At 47.0% G+C, this 18,249-nt stretch overlaps 1 protein-coding gene across 8 annotated transcripts in view; it reads right to left on the bottom strand.

The window, feature by feature from the left end:
* The window catches only part of Rbpms (RNA binding protein, mRNA processing factor), a 156,346-nt gene that overhangs the window by 49,509 nt on the left and 88,588 nt on the right, over positions 1–18,249 (bottom strand). For 7 of the 8 annotated variants that reach the window (XR_010058306.1, XR_010058307.1, XM_006253241.5 and 4 more), the window contains exon 5: positions 3,741–3,891. Coding sequence is in view for 5 of the 8 variants with exons in the window: in XM_006253241.5 (XP_006253303.1) it covers positions 3,741–3,891 (151 nt within the window). In the remaining 3 variants the exon portion in view is untranslated. Of the gene's footprint in view, positions 1–3,740; positions 3,892–6,118; positions 6,318–18,249 lie in introns of those variants that run through there. The other variant, XR_010058308.1, reaches the window with a different exon arrangement.

The raw sequence follows: 18,249 nt of genomic DNA, 5'->3' as shown, positions 1-18,249 counted from the left end.
CTCCCTCCCTCCCTCCCTAAGGATAATGGTGGTATTGGATGGGGTTCCATCCACCTAACTTTGGGTCTCATTTGAACTCAAATCACCTCTTTTAAAGATTTTTCTTGGTGGTGTTAACCACCCGTCATTAATCCCAACACTTGGGAGGCAGAGGCAGGTGGATCTGAGTTCAAAGCCAGTCTGGTCTACAGGGCAAACCTGTCTTCCAGAACAGCCAAGGCTATACAGAGGGATCCTGTAGAGAGAAGGCTGGGGATGTAAATCAAAGGCAGAGTACTTCTCTAGCCTGGGAACCTCAGTTTTATTCTTGGTATTGTGAAAACAAGCAGGCAAGCAAACAAAATCTCAACATTACCACAAAACATTAGACAACGACGGCTGCAAGGAGTATGAACTTCGAACAATTGATCTCATTTGTGAAAATACAGATAATCTGGGCACACACACAGCTATAAACAGGACTGAGAGGCAGACGAGCAGGAGAACGGCCTCAAGTTCAAAGCTGGCTTAACCTTCTCTGGAGTTCCAGGCTACCCAGGGATACACATTGAGTCCCTTCAGGATATGTTCCCCTCACAACTCCCCAAAATCGGTTAGGAAGGAAGACATACTAGTTTCCTGGAATTGTACCGTCACTCTCTCCTAAACACGAGCCACCAACTAGTGGGGAAGAATGGCGACCCACAGGCCCTGTAAAAACAAAACTGGGGGCTGGAGAGATGTCTCAGCCGTTAAGAGCACTGATTGCTCTTCCATAGGTCCTGAGTTCAAACCCAGCAACCACATGGTGGCTCACAACCATCTGTAATGGGATCTCTTCTGGTGTGTCTGAAGACAACTACTACGGTGTACTCATATACATTAAATAAATCTTGAAACAAAAACAAACAAACAAAAAAAAAAACTGGACTGCATCGTACATTCACCTGCCACGCCACGGACATTTACGTCTTCCTAATCCTAAACGGGTGATCCTGGGACATGGCTTTGTTAGCGCTCACAACGATCATGTGACTGAAACATAATTTTCATTTTATAAAGAACAGGAGCATGGAAAACTTAAAACGTTTTTGTGAAGGTCGATAAATGTGTCAACAGCTGCCACAGCCAAGGCTACCACCACCACCCTCACTCAGACAGTGAATCTGGTTCCTGGCCTCTGTGTGGTCAGCAGACAAAGGAAGGAGTCAGATGCCATTAGACTAATGCAGCGCCTCCCTCATGTCCTTCACAATGGGGCCCAGACTCCCTAGCAACTGCGACTGCCATGACTTCTTGGATTAATGGCTCCGGTGGGCAGCAGCCACAGCTTCCTTCTTTCCCAGGATGCAGTGCACGCTGACTCCCCGGTTCAGATCAGCGGGTATTGCTGGAGAACTGAGAGCAGTTGTTGGTTGTACGGTTGAGTCAGAGGACGGCAGAGAACTTCCCATGTGAGAAGACGGACAGCCTTCACGTCGGTTCCTCAGCTTTTCCAGCCCCAGAACTAACTGTGAGCTCCTCCTGACAGGTGGTTAAACAGAACAACTGCACAATACAACTGAACCAGCCAGGCCGCACCCCTCAGGCATTTAGCCTGGGATAGGATTCTCAGAAAACAGTTATGCTGTATGGGCTATGGAAAGTCACAGCTCCCAGAGGGACCGCCGGTGGATGGCAAGGTCAGCTGACTCACAGTGAAGGGCTGTTCGTCAGGGCCTCTGGCGTAAAAAGGAGCTATATAAAGAAAAAGTCTGCCTACTTTAATTTTCTCAAGAAAACGCTACTATTCCCCCCTCCCCCTCAAATGGCTTTCTGGTTAGGGTTTTGGGGACAGATCTGTTTTTATGGGGGGGGGGGGGGGATCCCAACACCTACTATGTAGCTCAGGCCGACCTCAAACTTCTTGCCACCTCCTGCTGCATCTCGCCACACCCCAGCGCTCGCCACCCTGAGCTGGGATTACAGGTGTGCACCACCACACCCAGCTTCACGTTTGTTTTGCCAGGATCTGCCCGGTTTGTTTGTGCCAGGGAATCTATCTGACCACTTCGGACTTCTGTTCTATTGCCATGCAAGGAAAGTGACCAGTGTGGCCAGACAGCTGAGCTCTGCCGACACGCGCTTAGGGGCCAAGGATGGTTACCAGCCCCCCACACACCCACTGCCCCAGCTTCTACCACCCTCTGTGATCAGGCTGTCTCTCTCGTCACTAGGCACGGGCAACGCAGGTTTGAATTCTAAGAAAAGCAGCCAGCATACATATGAAAGGCTGAAGGTCTGATCTATCACCAGGGTGACACTTCCTGTTTGAATTAATCACAGTCACGTGACGAGATCCAAGGCAGGCAGATATTCACACACACACACATACACACACACACACACAGAACTCAAAGCACCCTAAAAGTCTTTTGTAAATGCCCTGTCAAGAAAGAAAGCTTCCAGACACAAAGATAGGTGTACCTGCTTCCAGACAGCCAAATTCAAATCTTAACGTACTCGTCTACTTCCGTCAATAAATGTTTGTTTGTAAATAGAATATTATGTATCAGAAAGCACTGGCCTAACCGGGTCAGGATGAATTATGTGAGTCATGGCTTACATTCTCAGATGCAGTTCTACTTAGAGTCCCTTCCTAAGCAGTCAAACTTCTCTAAGACACAAAAGAGCACAGCGCACCCCCCTTCCCCTGCCATGACTTTCTTCTCTGACTCCATTAAAACCTTTGTGTTTGGCAGTAGTAGGGACGAAGCTCTTATCTCCTGTCTCCCTGCCAGCACCAGCTTTCTTAAGCTGACCGGGCTCCAGATAATTAGCTTTCAGGAGGATCTGATTGAATTTGACACGCGTATGACACGGGGCAGGCAAGGAAGCCACGTGCCTTTTAACTACCCCAGAGAAGGGTACGGCCAGGGAAGGGTCAGGACTTCGTGCTTTGGCAAGAAGATCAGGAACCATGGGACAGAACATTCCAGATAACCGTGCGTAACCTGGACGTCTACGAGTGTCCTGCCATATTAAATCACATATGGCTCTGTAATGAAAGGGAAAATTAAAGCCCATCTCATGCCTCAGCTCTGCCCCTGATAGAGCTTAGCTGAGAAAATGAAGTCAGCCCTCTGAAGTTATTCACCAAAGAAGTCATTGTCTCCATGGTTAAAGGCATAAGCTCGGTCATGTGAGGCAAAAAAAAAAAAAAAAAATCTTGTTCGACAATTAGCCAGTGTCCTTAAATAATTGAAAACAGAAAACCTAGGTTCTCTAAAGTTTCGCTGGTCTTAGAATGCTGGAACTGACTGCTCGGGGCTACAAGCCCTCTGTCCGTGCGTCCATTACTCGCCCTACGGTTCTCAACACAGGATCACTTGCTCCCAAACATCTGCTCCTTTTATTTTTAATATTTTTCCAAAGCCAAAGAACTGATGTCACAGTAAAGTGAATTCAATAACCCAGCCACTCCTCCCAAGAACGAGGACAGGGAAGACAGTTACAGGCACACTCACAGCGGCCAACGGCATGTCAAGCAAACCCAGAGAACGAAAATCTAGAAGGCACAGTTTTGCTCAAGCTGGACCGTGGTTTTACGATGGCCAACCACCAACAAGAGAGCCCTCAGGATTTAGACGGGAGGAACAGGCCATTTCTTCGCCACCATGGAAAACAAGAACCAGCTTGGCATCCCACGGTGTTATCTCACGAGCACCTCGTAACAGTCCTTTGCTGTTGCTGATTTCAAAATGAGGAGTAGATCAACTTACATGGCTCCCTGGCAATGAACTGAGGTACAGTGTTGGGCAGAGGAGTACTGGGGTTTGGAGTCCCTACGAGTTTGTTCTTGGCCATCTTCGTGTTTGCCTTAGCAAACTCTAGTCGTAGTGTTTGCGGGATTTCAGGATCGAAGCGGATGCCCTTTGGAAAAAGAGAACAAAGGGAAGATGTAAACCAGAATGGTGACAAAGTAAACACATAAACTCTGACCTATCCGGGAACAGGGCTGGCGAGGGCTCTCATCCTCAGTATTTACACGGAACATGCAAAGCTCACAGTACAATGTGGCTGGGCCACTGAATCTTCAGGTACGTGGATACTCGAACATCCCTGTTCCTCCTGACCCATCTCTACTTTGACTTTTAGAATGTGGACTGACAAGTTCACAACTTGTCAGTTGTGAACTTAAAGACACTGACTGGCGACTGCTGTCAGTGCACAGCACGGAAAACTGTGATCCAGAGAGTGACAAGGGAGGATGCCACCTGCAATCCTGAGCAGGCTGCACTCAGAACAAGAAACAGTCAAAGTCTTCCGTGTAGCTCCCACAAATAGAAGAAAGACACTCTGTCTCCAGTTCAGATTTACAAAGGCAATAAGAGGCCACGCATACCCCCGCATACCCGCAACAGAGGAATTCAATGGCTACAGTATTTAAATGTAACATCATTTGATTCTGTTACTACATGAATTGCTAGGCTAAAAGCAGTGGAATCCTAACTATTTTTACGGTTGGCTTTCTTTCTTTTTTTTTTATTAACTTGAGTATTTCTTATATACATTTCGAGTGTTATTCCCTTTCCCGGTTTCTGGGCAAACATCCCCCTCTCTCCTCCCCTTCCTTATGAGTGTTCCCCTCCCCATCCTCCCCCCATTGCCGCCCTCCCCCCAACAATCTAGTTCACTGGGGGTTCAGTCTTAGCAGGACCCAGGGCTTCCCCTTCCACTGGTGCTCTTACTAGGATATTCATTGCTACCTATGAGGTCAGAGTCCAGGGTCAGTCCATGTATAGTCTACGTGAGCAAACAAAAGACTCCACGAGCCTGAGATGAAGTTCAGGTGCTCATCCCCATCACCTTTAAAAATCGAGAGAGGATTTCGGCAAGCACAGTAGTGCACACCTTCAACACCAGCCAGGAAGGCAGAGGCAGGTGGTTCTCTTGAGTTTGAGGCCCGCCTGGTCTGCAGAGTGAGTTCCAGGACAGCCAGGGCTACAAGAGGAAACCCCCATCCCCCAAGAAAAAAACCAACAAAGACCATGTTTTAATAAAGCAGATCCCAAGCACTCTATACTGCAAGATTTACACATCAAGTGGGTTTCAGGACCTCCTCACTCAAGAATGTCTCCATGACCAGGCAAAACTAACAATCTAATGAAAACCATTCACTGCCAGGAATTCTGGGTACTACCAACGGTGTCAAAAAGACACACCAGATTCTGATCCCACGTTTGTCTCAGTCCTAAAAGTGAATTATTCTCAGAATACACACTTCATTTACGTGGCCCTGACTGTCCCCCACAACCCTTCCTTTCTTTAAATTTATCTTGAGAATTTCCTGTATGTGATCCCCCACCTTTTTTTCATTTAAAGAAAAGTTAGGAGTGTTTTTACAGGAAACTAATACGAATCTCTTGGCTCTGTAGACCAGAATGAGTGGCTCTGAACGTCATAGGTTCAGTTCCAAAGACACAAGGAAGAACCAGTCATAGGAACCCGGACTGTAGGCAAACCACAGCCCTGACACAGAGATACCCTGGAGGAGCATGAAGAACTTATTCCTGACTTAGTTATTTTCGGGGAATATGACCATTAAGGCTAGATAACACTTCGAGGGGCAGTGAACATCACATATACATAGATCTAACCAGCAAGGTCAAAAAGAGAAGTACCAGGTTTGTGAAATATATAACTATATATTTTATATATTATAAATACACACACACACACACACACAAAACCTTTGGGGCCCGTCTGACTGTATTCCCAGAACAGACATCAGGAGACAAGGCTGTCGTCTGGAGCAACATTCACTTCCGCCAACACACAACTGAGACCCGCTTCCTCCCACCACACCTGTTGTCACCAGCTCACACCAGGAGTCTTAGCACATGGGAGGAAGCAGAGGCAAGAGAGTTACCATGAGTTCCAGGATATCATGGGCCATAGACTAAGACCCTGTGCTGAAGGAAAACAAGACAGAAAAACCAGTAACGTCACCCTTACAACCAAGCAGTCTGGAACACGGACCTATAGAGTGTCTTTGCTGAGAGGTAACTGTGGTTCCTCCAGAAGGCCCTGAGCGTTCACACCAGAGAATGTCAGACACAGAAGCAGCAGAGAGTTCTCTCCTACACTAATCACCAACCTTTTCTGGAAGCATCTTTTAGTTCTGAGCCTCTATCAATCCAAGGAGAGATGGCAAGCACTCTGAATCCTGTTCATGGTCCCTATAGCGGCTAGTCGTAGGCTTTGGGGCTGAACATTTGAATTCTCCCTTCAGCTCGCCTATGGATTTTCTGGAACCCACCAAGACTGTCAGTGTGCTTGCTTCTTACACAACCAACCTAAAACTTGCTGGACTGAGCCTCCCTCCTCCCTGCCCCCTCCTCAGACCCTTCTCTTGTTTGAGCTAAAATAACATCAACATCATGTTCCAAATCAAAGTTCCAGCATCTTATTAACAAAAACAAAACAAAACAAGAAAGCTCAGAAGTTAAAATGACCTAATTTGTTTGGCAGCTTATTGGGCGGCCAGAGGCTCAGAATACAAGCCACATTCCGTCAGCATCTTTTGCAGCAATACCATATTTGGCAATCAATATCCTGCTCCACTAAGTTTCCATCCACAGGGATTAGCCAAGTCCCAAACATCTTAAATGGTACAGGATGATGAGCCTCGGGAGGGACGACATGCAGAGAGGGAGAAGGAAAAGGAGACAGACAGGACACGGCGGGGGACAAACACCTGGTGCTTCTCATTAGAGGTTAATAGGATTCATGTCTGGCTAGAGTAACTCGGTATTAAATGCTGTCAGAGTGAGAATATTTTTCAAGTTTAAAAAAACAAGACAAACAAAACAAACCAAACAACAAACAGAAAACCAGGGAGACTGCTACTCAAAATCAACTTCTGACCCTCCAGCTAATAATTTATCAAAACTCGATTATAACGTATCAAAACTCTCTTGAAAATGGAAATGGCCGAACATGGGCCAAAAAAGGATACTTTCTAACGATCAGTATTAATTATTAAAATAAAGAAATTGTTATTTATTGTTATTATTTACAAACCACCCAAACCAACTATTATGGGGACATGTGATGCATCAGAGAGCACAAGGGCAGATCCAGATGAGGCAAGTGCCTGGGAGAGTGAGGGAAAGAGCTGTGGAAGATCCAAGGCCCGGTTCACCAGGGGCAGAGTCACAAAGTGGCGGTGGGAGTGGCCATGGGTGAGCTCATACAGGGGTATCCAGACACTGGGGGGGGGGGGGGACCTCTGCAGTTACTGTGTGGCTGAGGTCCTCACAAGATCGCATGGGGACTTGCTTTGGTTGCAGGGCCGGGTCACTGTGATTTTTGGTGCAGAACTTCAAAGATGAAATCCTATTTCCCAAGACTGCTGGGTAATTCTGATGCCACCAGTGCAGCGGTTATGTGATTCACGGCAGTCAGCAGTAAGACAGGAAGTGATCAGAGTAAGAGCAGCTAGTTGGGAGGGCAGCTCAGTGGTCCTTCTCTAGAATGGGCACCGGGGGACCAATGTCTGTTCCCGGTGCCCTTGCTTCTCTGACCATAGCTGATTTCGCAAGGGATAGAGGGTCCCCTAAATGAGTAAATAATCCTTTCTGTCTTGGGACTGAAGCCTTGATACATACAGAAGGCGGCCAGAGTGGTCGCCTTGCCTCTTGGACATAGCAGGTGTTCATTAGATTCTCACCCCAATGCCAGGGAAAGTGTTATGTGGTAGGGTAAACAGAGTGCTTCAATTCTGTGTCTGACAACTAGGCTGAGGTACTTAGTAAGTAGTTCCATGATTAAGGGGGTCTACCAGTCCCCAGCACTGAGTTTCAGGGGCAGTGGAATCAAGTACGGAAAGAGAGAAAATACAGCAAGAACAAGGCAACAGTAGCAGACATAGACCGTCTTAAAGACATCCAAGGGCTGTATTAGGCTTTTGCTGTTTTAAGAAAGGGGAGAGTCGGGGCTGGGGATTTAGCTCAGTGGTAGAGCGCTTACCTAGGAAGCGCAAGGCCCTGGGTTCGGTCCCCAGCTCCGAAAAAAAAGAACCAAAAAAAAAAAAAAAAAAAAAAAAAAAAAGAAAGGGGAGAGTCACACATAGCCTGTGTCGTGTGGATCCTCATGAACCTCAGTTGACGGTATAATCGTTAAATTTATACATCCAGCAGTTCTCTTCAGAAAGAGTGAATCACATAATCAGTGAGGTTGCTGGCTGCCAACACACATGGTAGAGAGAGGTTTTCTCCTCTACTTCCGCGAGTTGCCCTCTGACCTCCACATGTGTGCCTATGGTGGTAAACACTAAATAAATTCTTTTTAAAGAGATCACACCAGAATCAGCATGAAGGGGCCCCTTAAGGGATACAACAGTCAGTTGGTGCTTTCCGCTTACCTTGGTGGATAAAGGTGTTTGCTGTGTAAGATCGACAACCTAAGTTCCACCTCTGGAGCCCATGTAAAATCGGAAACAGAACTGACTTCTGCAAAGTTATTTTCTGACCGCCACACGTGTCATGGCCTGCCCTCCTACCTGCCTCCCTATCTGTGTTTTTTAAATTATTGAAAAATAACTCGAGAATAGGTTTGTAGTAAGACTCCCTGGTGCCTGCATACAGGTCCCTGAGGCTGGTCTATTACCACACACTTCACTTCAGTTCTCCTCTTAGGCCTCTACGCACAGTTTTTAACCAAGCTTTATAAAGTAGTATTTTAACTTTATTGAGTCGACACTTCCTAAAACTGTGTTTTTTGATCCAGATTCTGACCCAGAATTATATGGAGTATTAACCTGTCACCTGCTCAGTCTCCTTGACATTTAGAGAGTACTGGCCATTTGTTTTGTAAACTGTCCCTCGATTCAACTTTATTGTATGTGTGTAAATTTCTGGTTTACATACAGCTCAGTTCCAGTAGGCACTTGATGTCATTCTAGTCCCTGAGGTGCTGACAGGAGCTTTGATCAGTTGCCAGACTTCCTCTGGTGTAAAGTTTCTAAAATTTTGTTTTTTGAGTTTAAGTGTCTCATTCTATAACCCAAACTCAGAGAGGTCCTAGCCCAGCCTCCAAAGCGCGTACAGGCCGGCATTGAGAGCCACCGTGCCTGGCTAGTTCTTCTTAGTTTCTAAGCGCTTCAGAAGAACCATCAGACTTGAGAAACGCCCTGTTTCTCCTCAAGCCTGCCATCAGCGTAAGGCTTACTCCTGATTCCTATGGCTGATGAAGGCTGGGTTATAATCGATCTGCCCCTTTCCTGTGTTTCTTCTGTCTCACTATGTAGCTCTGTGGGAACTCACTGTGTAGACCAGTCTGGCCCCAAATTCACAAAAACTTTTTGCTTCCTGAGTGCTGGGATTAAAGGTGCATGCCACCAAGCCTGGGCCCTTCCCTTTCTAACTGGTAATTTTCTCACCCCAGGAAAAATTTTCAGTTTTCCACTACCCTTTATGAGCCATGCACATTGAGACTGACACACAGGCTCAACCTACATGAACCTAGACTTGGAGGCGTGGCCATCATGGAGTCAACTGTTTGCAGACTGAGAATGTCTAATACTAAAAACTAACCCAGAATGTCCAGAAGAGCAGTGTACTGTGAGTTAGTTTTTACTGTCAACCTGGCATAACCTAGACTCTCCAGTGAAGAGGGGTACTGGATTGAGGAATTGCTCAGGTCAGACTGGCCTGAGGTCTTGTCTGTGAGAGATTATCTTGATCAGGGGTTGATATATCAGGGCTCACTGTGGAGGGCAACTGAGTAGCAAGAAAGCTGGCTTAGGAGCAGGCTCAGTTCCAGCATCTCTCTCTCTATGGTGGCTCTAAACTGTCACTCGAATCCCAGGGTATCTTGGTATTCCCTGCTGGCTTCTGTGAGCACTGTGCACGCACACGCACTTGCATGCACACACACACAACACTAATAGATCTGTCCGCCCACTCGTGCGCGTGCACGCCTTTTGTTTCAGTGCTTTTGGAGGTAGAAGCAGGAGGGTCTCTGTGATTTTAAGGCCAGCCAAGTTTCTATACTGAGGCAGATGAGCCAGACCTAGAGTCCATGTCTTTAAAAACAAAAAGAAAAAATTTAAAATAATAAAACAAAAGACCGAGAGCTTCTCATCCAGCAAGGCGGTGAGCGGGCCAGCAGGCAGAGTTCCCCAGGAGTTTCTGAGTTCCTGATCTGAATTCCTTCAGTGATGGCACAGACCCTTTCCTCTCGGAGTTGTTATGCCTGAGCGATTTATCACAGTGAGGAAAGCAAACAGAACACACATTGACACACGCCCTGCATCCCAGGGCCTGGAAGCCAAGGCAAGAGGATCTGACTCAAAGCCAGTCTGGGACAGAGAGAGATGCTGCTTCTGATGGTGGGGGGGGGGGGGGGGCGGGGAGGGGGAGACCCACACACAGAATGCTCAACATGAGCGGCCACACTAAGCTCCTTTCCTGTTGTTATTCCTGAACCATACAGGAAACCACTATTTACGAGGGACCTTGAGGAGCTCCCATCTCTGATCTGGGTGAGTTACAAAACATACTGGAGTCTTTCCCCTCAGGAGTTCATTCACATAGGCCTGTAAATCATGTGACAGGAATGCACAGGGCGGGAAACTGAGGCACCTGACAATATGTGGAGTAGGATTGTGCTCACACATTCCAGAAGCTCCTCCCCTCGCTGTGGTGGCTTACAGATTCCCAATGCGATGAAGCCTGATAGCCTTTTTGCACTCTAACTCAAAAGAAGTTTCCCTTTCCACCTTTTCATCTCCTTTGGACACCAACCAAAATCTTAAGCAGGCTGCTCAGACAGCCTGTGCCCTCTCCTCTTTCTGGCCAGCCTTCGCCTTCTTGTGCTCTAGCTCAAAAGACACAACTCTCATCCTCTCTCCAACTCTCTCTGTTCCTGGCAGCTGCCGGGAATGTCAGACAGCAGCCTGCTTGCCCCGTTGACTTTCTCTCAAACTCTAGTAAAAGGGTCCTCAGGCTTTTTTCAAGGTGAAGAAGGAACTCGAATCCCCCTAGTAACTCTACCGTCCAAGCCCAAAGTCTAAAGAACTTACTGACAGACAGGCTCCTGACTGAACTCTCAGTCCTCTTTGCGTCTCCTTCCCAAGTGTCTGCATGGATCATGGGGTTCCAACCACACCCCAACCCACTGGTTCAAGTGTGTGCTCTGATGAACAGTCATGTGGAACTGTCTCTGTTGAGAAGCAGCACACCACCCCCCAGAACACTCACTGTCAGACTTCCCCACTCTCTCTCAGCCTAGTGATCCATGGGATGTGAAATGCACGCATAGAAAACAAAACTTACGTTAGAGCTGCCGTGTCCCAAGGCTCAGCTCGCTCAGACTTTCCTTCCTCCACACCTAGCTCCTTCAGCTTTAAGGAATAGGGGTCCCAGAAGCAGACCATCGAGGTGCTTATGTCCAAGTGAGAGACAAAATGGCCTTTTATTTAAGTAACAGCAGTTTACCCAATCCATTCTTACTTTCAGAGTACCAGAAATTACACAGAGAATCGGGATGTAGGAAAGTCCATTTAGTTTTAAAGGAATCTGCTTGGCTCTTCCTTAGCCTTGGAATCACATTCAGGGCTGGCGACATGGCCCAGCCAGTAAAGAGTAGTACCGCTCCTCTTGAGGGCCTGAGTTTGATTGTCAGCACCCCCTTCTGGCCTCTATGGGTACCGTACTCATGTGCACATACTCATAGACATACCACACACACACACACACACACACACACACACACACACACACAATCAATTTAAAACAATCCTTTTTAAAAAATCATCTAACTTCATAGCACATCAACAGAACTCCCATGTCAAATCTCAGAAAACAGCAAGGAACCTGAGACGGCCCTCAAGTAAAAGCCAAGTGTGCCACTGAACCAACACTCTGTCTATACTGCTAACAGAGCCCGGATCTTCCACTGTTCCTTCTGCTCCACAACTTGGTGGTTTCCAGCTGTAAAACCTCCTATTCTGGAGTCCTGCTATTATCTTCTGGTTTTCCCAAGCACAGACCCCAGCAAATGCAGTTGCTCTGCACCCTACAGTTCCTTTATAACCCAGTCTCTACTGTGAAGAAGCTGGTTCACTGGCTCCTACCTGCCGCCCTGTCTTATCACTGCCTACATCGGGTGACGATCATGAATTACGTCTTATTTCTCTACACAGAGGTAACTCTCTCCTCCTGGAAGGCTTAAGAACTCAGTGAGGCTAGTGGGAGGGGCAGGAAAGTGATTTCCTGTACAACTATCAGTACGTAGCAAGCATTGAACAATGGAGTGGAATCAGAAGTGTTGGTTACTGTCAGCAGTAGCAACAGAAAACAGTGCCCGGAGGAGGAAGTGCTAACCCAGCCCTCAGGAGTAAACAGAGTGGTGAATGACCCGGTGGAGGTTTTCCTGGGTTTTTAGATTTAGGACCAGTGAGGTCATCACTTGGCTGGGCCTTACTAATCAGTGACTGGTCTCCAGGCAACCTGCTGCTTCTAGAAGAAAACTCTCTCCCCTGCAGCTGACCGTAATGGCTGGGAGGAGGACTTTTAGCCATTCTGAAGCATGCTAAACCCAAGTTTCCCATCACAGCGGCGTGTGGGAACGCCACGGGCAAGAGATCCAGGGTTGGAGGCGGTTTAATTATACAATATTACGTTCAAAATATTTCTTTTGGCTAGGTGGGGTGGCATTTGAGAGGCCAGAGGAGTTCAAGGGCAGCCCAGGGGTATGCAGTGAAACCTGTCTCAGAACAGACTTCCTGTACCACAAGAAATGCATCTGAGGCTTTGCTCACATTTCGAAAATAAATTCGGTACCAGTTAGCAACTACTCTCTTTCTCCCTTTTCTCTCCTAATTCTCCCCCCAACAGCACAAATAATAATGTTTCCATCTGAATGAGTACATAGCTCGGTATGTAGCATGTAGTGTTTTCTGACAGGACCCTTTATCAAGATTACTGGGTTCCAGGGTTGTTTATGATGTCGTAGTACACAGCAGTATTTCACTGATTTTCTGTTGTTGTTGAATAATTTTCCACTGTACAGGTATTAAATGACCACACCTTACTTAACAATCTTTCACTGGTTAATGGCCATTAGATTGTTTCTATGTAAAAAGAAAATTGGGGGAGAGGGGGGTGCACACTACATGCACCTAGAGGCCTTTGGGCGATCAGAGGAAAACTTGTGTCAATCAGTTCTCTCCTACCGCCACGTGGGTTCTAGGGCTCACTCAGTCTTGGGGTGCTAGGCGTGGCCACAAGGGCCATCACCACTCAACTACCTCACAGCCTGTTTCGGCTTTTTTACTGTGTTGTGACAAAGGCCACTCCACACCTGGAACAGGCCTCCGTAGGAACACACACTTTTACCACCCTCTGGGCAGAACTGCAGTAGGAGCTAATTGTATGTTAACTTTTCTGAAGAAGAGCTTTTCAAACCCTTTCGGTTCCACCATAAATGCCCAAGCCTCCTGATCTCCTCACGCCCTTGACCAGATACTACCTGCTGCCTGTCTTCGAGTTGGCCGCCTCATGGCTATGAAGTCGTTCCTGTTATGGCTTACAGGGAGAGTAAGTCTCCTGTTTTCAAAGGGCATTTTGGTCACAGAGAGAGGAAGTACCCTGGGGACAGGGCTTTCAACAGAAGGAAATTAAGCTGAAAGACCTGACTTTTACTTTAGAAATTAAAAGCAAAAGTGAGGAATAAAAGCAAGTTTTGGAAGGCTCTCATGGGTGTGCCACCTCTGTCACAGGGTAAGTACACACTTGAAAAGATGCTCCAAGGGCTCATGGGGGCTGAGGTGGAACAGATTTATAGTTTTCTTGAGTGTTATCAGCTTTCACTTCTGCAAGAATCATAAAACAGATTAGAAACAGATTCTGAGCAGGTTTTAGGCGAAGCTCTCCCTAGGGGTCTGTGAAAAGAACCTTTTCATTCAGCTGAGAATGTAGGCAGGGCAAAGACAAACCACTCCGGGTCACAGTTACCTGGGTAGGATTCATTCAGAGACAATAGCTGGCAGTCACAGAGAGTGCGGCCCGTTGCGAACATAAATAAAGAAGGGTGACTTGACAGAGGCAGGAAATGAAAGGATTGGGAAACAAAAAATATGTATAATAATAATAAAAAAAATCAATGCACAAAAATCTTTCTCATCTCACTGTTATTTCTGAAAATGAATTAGAAAATTCCTACCACTTAATAACCACCATTATGTCCCAGTGAAAACTTGTTAATAGTTTAAGATGAGGGAATAATGCAAATTTTATAGCCAAGTTGGAGGAGGACAGGCTGGGGTCACTGGTGCTTGGTGGAGGACTGAGGAGGACCAGGATGGGCTGTCTGGTGCTCAGTGGAGGGTTATCTATAAAAAGCAAGAAGTTCACACAATTTTAGAGGCCGCTTAGCCTACTGTGTTCTCATCTGCGCATAGGACTGTATGCTAGCCTTGGAGGTGCTTGAGGGCGCTGACCACAGATCTCCCGAGAACGGCACAAGCCTCGTCAAGAACAGACATAAGTGCCTGCCCAGCACGCACAAGGTCTCGGGTTCAATTCCCGGAAGGCTGGGGTATGAGGGTGGGGGTTGGGGGCTGTTAGGCTCACCTTAATCATGACCCTTGGCCACTCTGCATTGAGTAATCCACTCCCATCGCCAGGTGAATACTTAGAAGCCACCACACTTCACTTTTCTGTTTCTCCTGCCTGGGACAGGTTGCTCGTTTTATAAAGACCACATTGTTCATGTAATAATCACAGCTGTCCATTCTCCACTGTGCTGAAACCTGGGTGCACGTGGGTTCCCGAAAAGAATGAACAATGGGGAGCATCCATCAGAGGCGGCCGCATCTCATACTTTTCCTAAATAAGGAAGCTGCTGGCAGAAACCTCGGGACTGTTAATACCACAGCGAGGACTGCTGGGCTGCTGCCCATGGAGAAACTATAGCAGACCAATCACGCTCTGTTTTCTTCCTTAATCCAGCTACCTCCAAGAAGAGCTTGTCCCGGCTTTACCTCAGAACAATCTAATTTAATGCTTGCTGTCTGTGTTTGGGTTAGACCCACTTGACAGCATTTGTGCTTCTCCACCAGTAAGATATGGCTACACTTCAATAAGTAGAGCCCCTTTCCAGGGCTGTCTATGGACACATGGCTGTGTGGCCGGTGGGTTCAGCCTACACAGGGCTATGAATTCAGTCATAATTCCTTATCAAAGGAAGCACTAGGTTGCTAGATATTATCTTTTCCTTCATTAAAATCCTTGAATGAAAACTGGAGGGGGGAGTTGTCCCTTTAAAAACTATGAAACTGTATATTGCTTTGAAGTGACACAAGATAGCATTGCTCCAGGCCTAGTCTACAAGGTATCCAGAGGGTTAGACATCATTTCCGGAATGTGTAAATTTTACCTCTGACAAAGTAAGGTTTCTGAGTGCTACAATACAATGAATGTGACCCTGACAGAAGTCTGCTGGCCTTTCCTAGCGACCAGGCTATCTCCTCAAGAGCAGTGCGGCCTTCACTCTCATTCACGTGCTGAAATGGGAAGTCACAAGCCCCGAGCTCTCAACGCTGCCTCAGGTTAGAGATGCACATGTCTTAAAGATACACTGGGGAACCCTTATCACTGCCCTAGGATGGATGGTCTTGCTTGATTCCCTCCCACTTTCTATCCAGAAACAGTAAGAAAGCCAGAGGTCCAGAGGCTAATTACAGTGACAACTATGAAAGCAACGCCTAACATCCAGGCCACGATTCTGTGGATTCCTCGCAAGCAAGCTTTGATTCTGCATCACAGGGATAGGTTTTGGGGTCTATGGCTGCCTAGACCCAAACACTACCTTTCACTGCCGTCATCTGTATGTCAGACTTCTTAACTATAAACTGTGAATGGGTATGGTTGTGGGGTTTGCTGAGAAGAGAAACTGAGTCTCTCCTGTGGGTGTTTAGACCAACACACTGCATATGAATACACACTGATCCCAGAGGTCCAGCACCTACAACTAAGCACATGCTATCCCTCCTAATTTGAAGCTTCCTTCCTTCTTGTCCGTCCCTCTTCTGGAAGGATCTCTCCACCTGTCTAAGACCCCTACACACACACACACACACACACACACACACACACACACACACACACACTCCTTCCCTCCCTCTCTTGGCCCCTCTCCAACCTTTTTGGAAAGGTGTTTGTAACACTTGTGGAAGGAAGCAAAAAGAATGTCATTAATACTGGGCACTCAATTTGCCAATCGGGAGTCAGAAATTAGAACTCTGCTATCCAGACTAGCATTGTGTAGTTTGAGAGATTCTTTTCATCCATGGGATTCTACTTCTTCAGTTAAAAGCTGAACTCTGTTCTGCTTTGCAAGCCTGCTGTCTGCTGGTTCAGTCTGACCTGCTCCTAGGGGCCTGGACTAACCACAGAAACTGGTGCAACAGAGAGGGATCAGTCTCCACCCGACTTGGCTCCCCCAAGCTAAATTGATTTCCACTAGAACAGATGTACTTTCTGATAGCCAGGAGCCCCTGTGCATACAACCGTGCCCAAGAAGAATCTGCTTTGTATAGGATGACTATAAAGTCATGACAAGGCCTTTGAAGAAACTATAAACTCCATCTTTAACATGTCAACACAATCAGAGCCAACCAGAGTTTATTTTCCAAAAGGTTAAGAGGGCATGGGTGTTTGAACTTTTGCCTCTATGTTCTCAAACGCTCCTGAAAAGGATAATTGAAAGACCTGTAGGCTGACAATGTCAGGAAGGGGCTGTCTACAAGCCAAATGCAGCCAGCCAGCTACTCATTAAAGCAGAATTTTACAGTGTAGCTTTGAAATATGTATAGCATGAAAAGGGACATGGGCCAGAGAGGAGATGGCACTCTTTCCCCAGGGACCCAGAGGCTTCACTCCAAGAACTCTGGAGGTAAATAGGGGCACCTGCCCCAGAAAAGACAGACGCGACCTGGGGAAAACACAGAAATACCAGAGTGGCTGTGACAATCCCTGAACCCAAACTCCATACCTTCTCCGCTTTCCTGACTGCTGGGACACTGCACACGTAAGCATGGCCCTGTCCCCTGTCATGAAATCAGGTTTACTCCTAAGACTTCCACTCAAACAAGTGGGAGTCAAACTGGAAGCTTCACCAGGGCCAATGGTTCGAGCTCAGGTAGTTGACCCGAGTGCCTGCATAGCACACAGGACACCCAAAGTTGGTCACTAGTGCTCCATTAGCAAAGTGTGGTGGACATGACTGTGGTCTTAGCAGCTGGGGTGGATGCAGAAGGATCAGAAGTTCGAGGCCATTCAACCTCACACAGAGAGCTGGTTTAGAGACTGTCTCAAAATGTAAAACTAATCAAATTCACGAGTGTAAGCTAGAGTTCAGATCAACACTGCCAAGCCCAGGCCCCCGGGATCCAGCCAAAGCTGCTACTGCAGCTACGTTGTCGCCGCCATCATAATGATCATCGTCATCGGATGACGCAGAGCAAACTTGTGAGTGTACTTTCTCAGTGACCCACATTTGCTTAACGATGGCCAGAGTCACTGGACACCAGAGAAATGGAACACACAGAATTTTGGTAGTCACTTCACTGGCTTTTTTGTTCGTTTGGTGGGGTTTTGTTTTTGGAAATCAGTGAAGTGTATCTACCTCAATTACACACTTTATCGGACTTAAAGGGCCTATATGGGACTCAGGAAAAATTCCAAGATTAGAAATTGGACAAAGAAATATTAGGAGGCTGGAGAGATGGTTTGGTGGTGGAGAACTTCAGAGGACTTGAGTTTGGCCCCCATGTCAGTTAGCTTATTATAGCAACCTGCAACTTGGGGACCAGCACACGTGGGGAGCGTGCGCGCGCGCGCGCGCACACACACACACACACACACACACACACACACACACGAGTACACACATTTTAAAAAGTAAATACAGAATTAAGAGTGTGTGTAAGTAATCCTCCTATTTCCATGGTCGTGCATGTGATCTTTTTAAGATACAAGGAGACACACCTAGAGAAACAAAAGCCGGAGGGGGACTTGAAAGCAGGGTGCGCACACACACACACACACACACACACACACACACACACACACACACACGAATTTTAGTGTGTATGTGTGTAAGAGAGAGGTCTCACTGTGTATCCTTGGCTAGTCTTGAACTCACAGAGATCCACCTGCCTCTGCCTCCCAAGTGCTAACATTAAAGGTGTGTGCCACTATGCCAGTCTCCTAAAAAAAA

The sequence above is a fragment of the Rattus norvegicus genome, chromosome 16 (assembly GCF_036323735.1).
Source record: "Rattus norvegicus strain BN/NHsdMcwi chromosome 16, GRCr8, whole genome shotgun sequence".
Taxonomy (NCBI): domain Eukaryota; kingdom Metazoa; phylum Chordata; class Mammalia; order Rodentia; family Muridae; genus Rattus; species Rattus norvegicus.
This window is presented reverse-complemented; position numbering and strand designations above follow the sequence as displayed.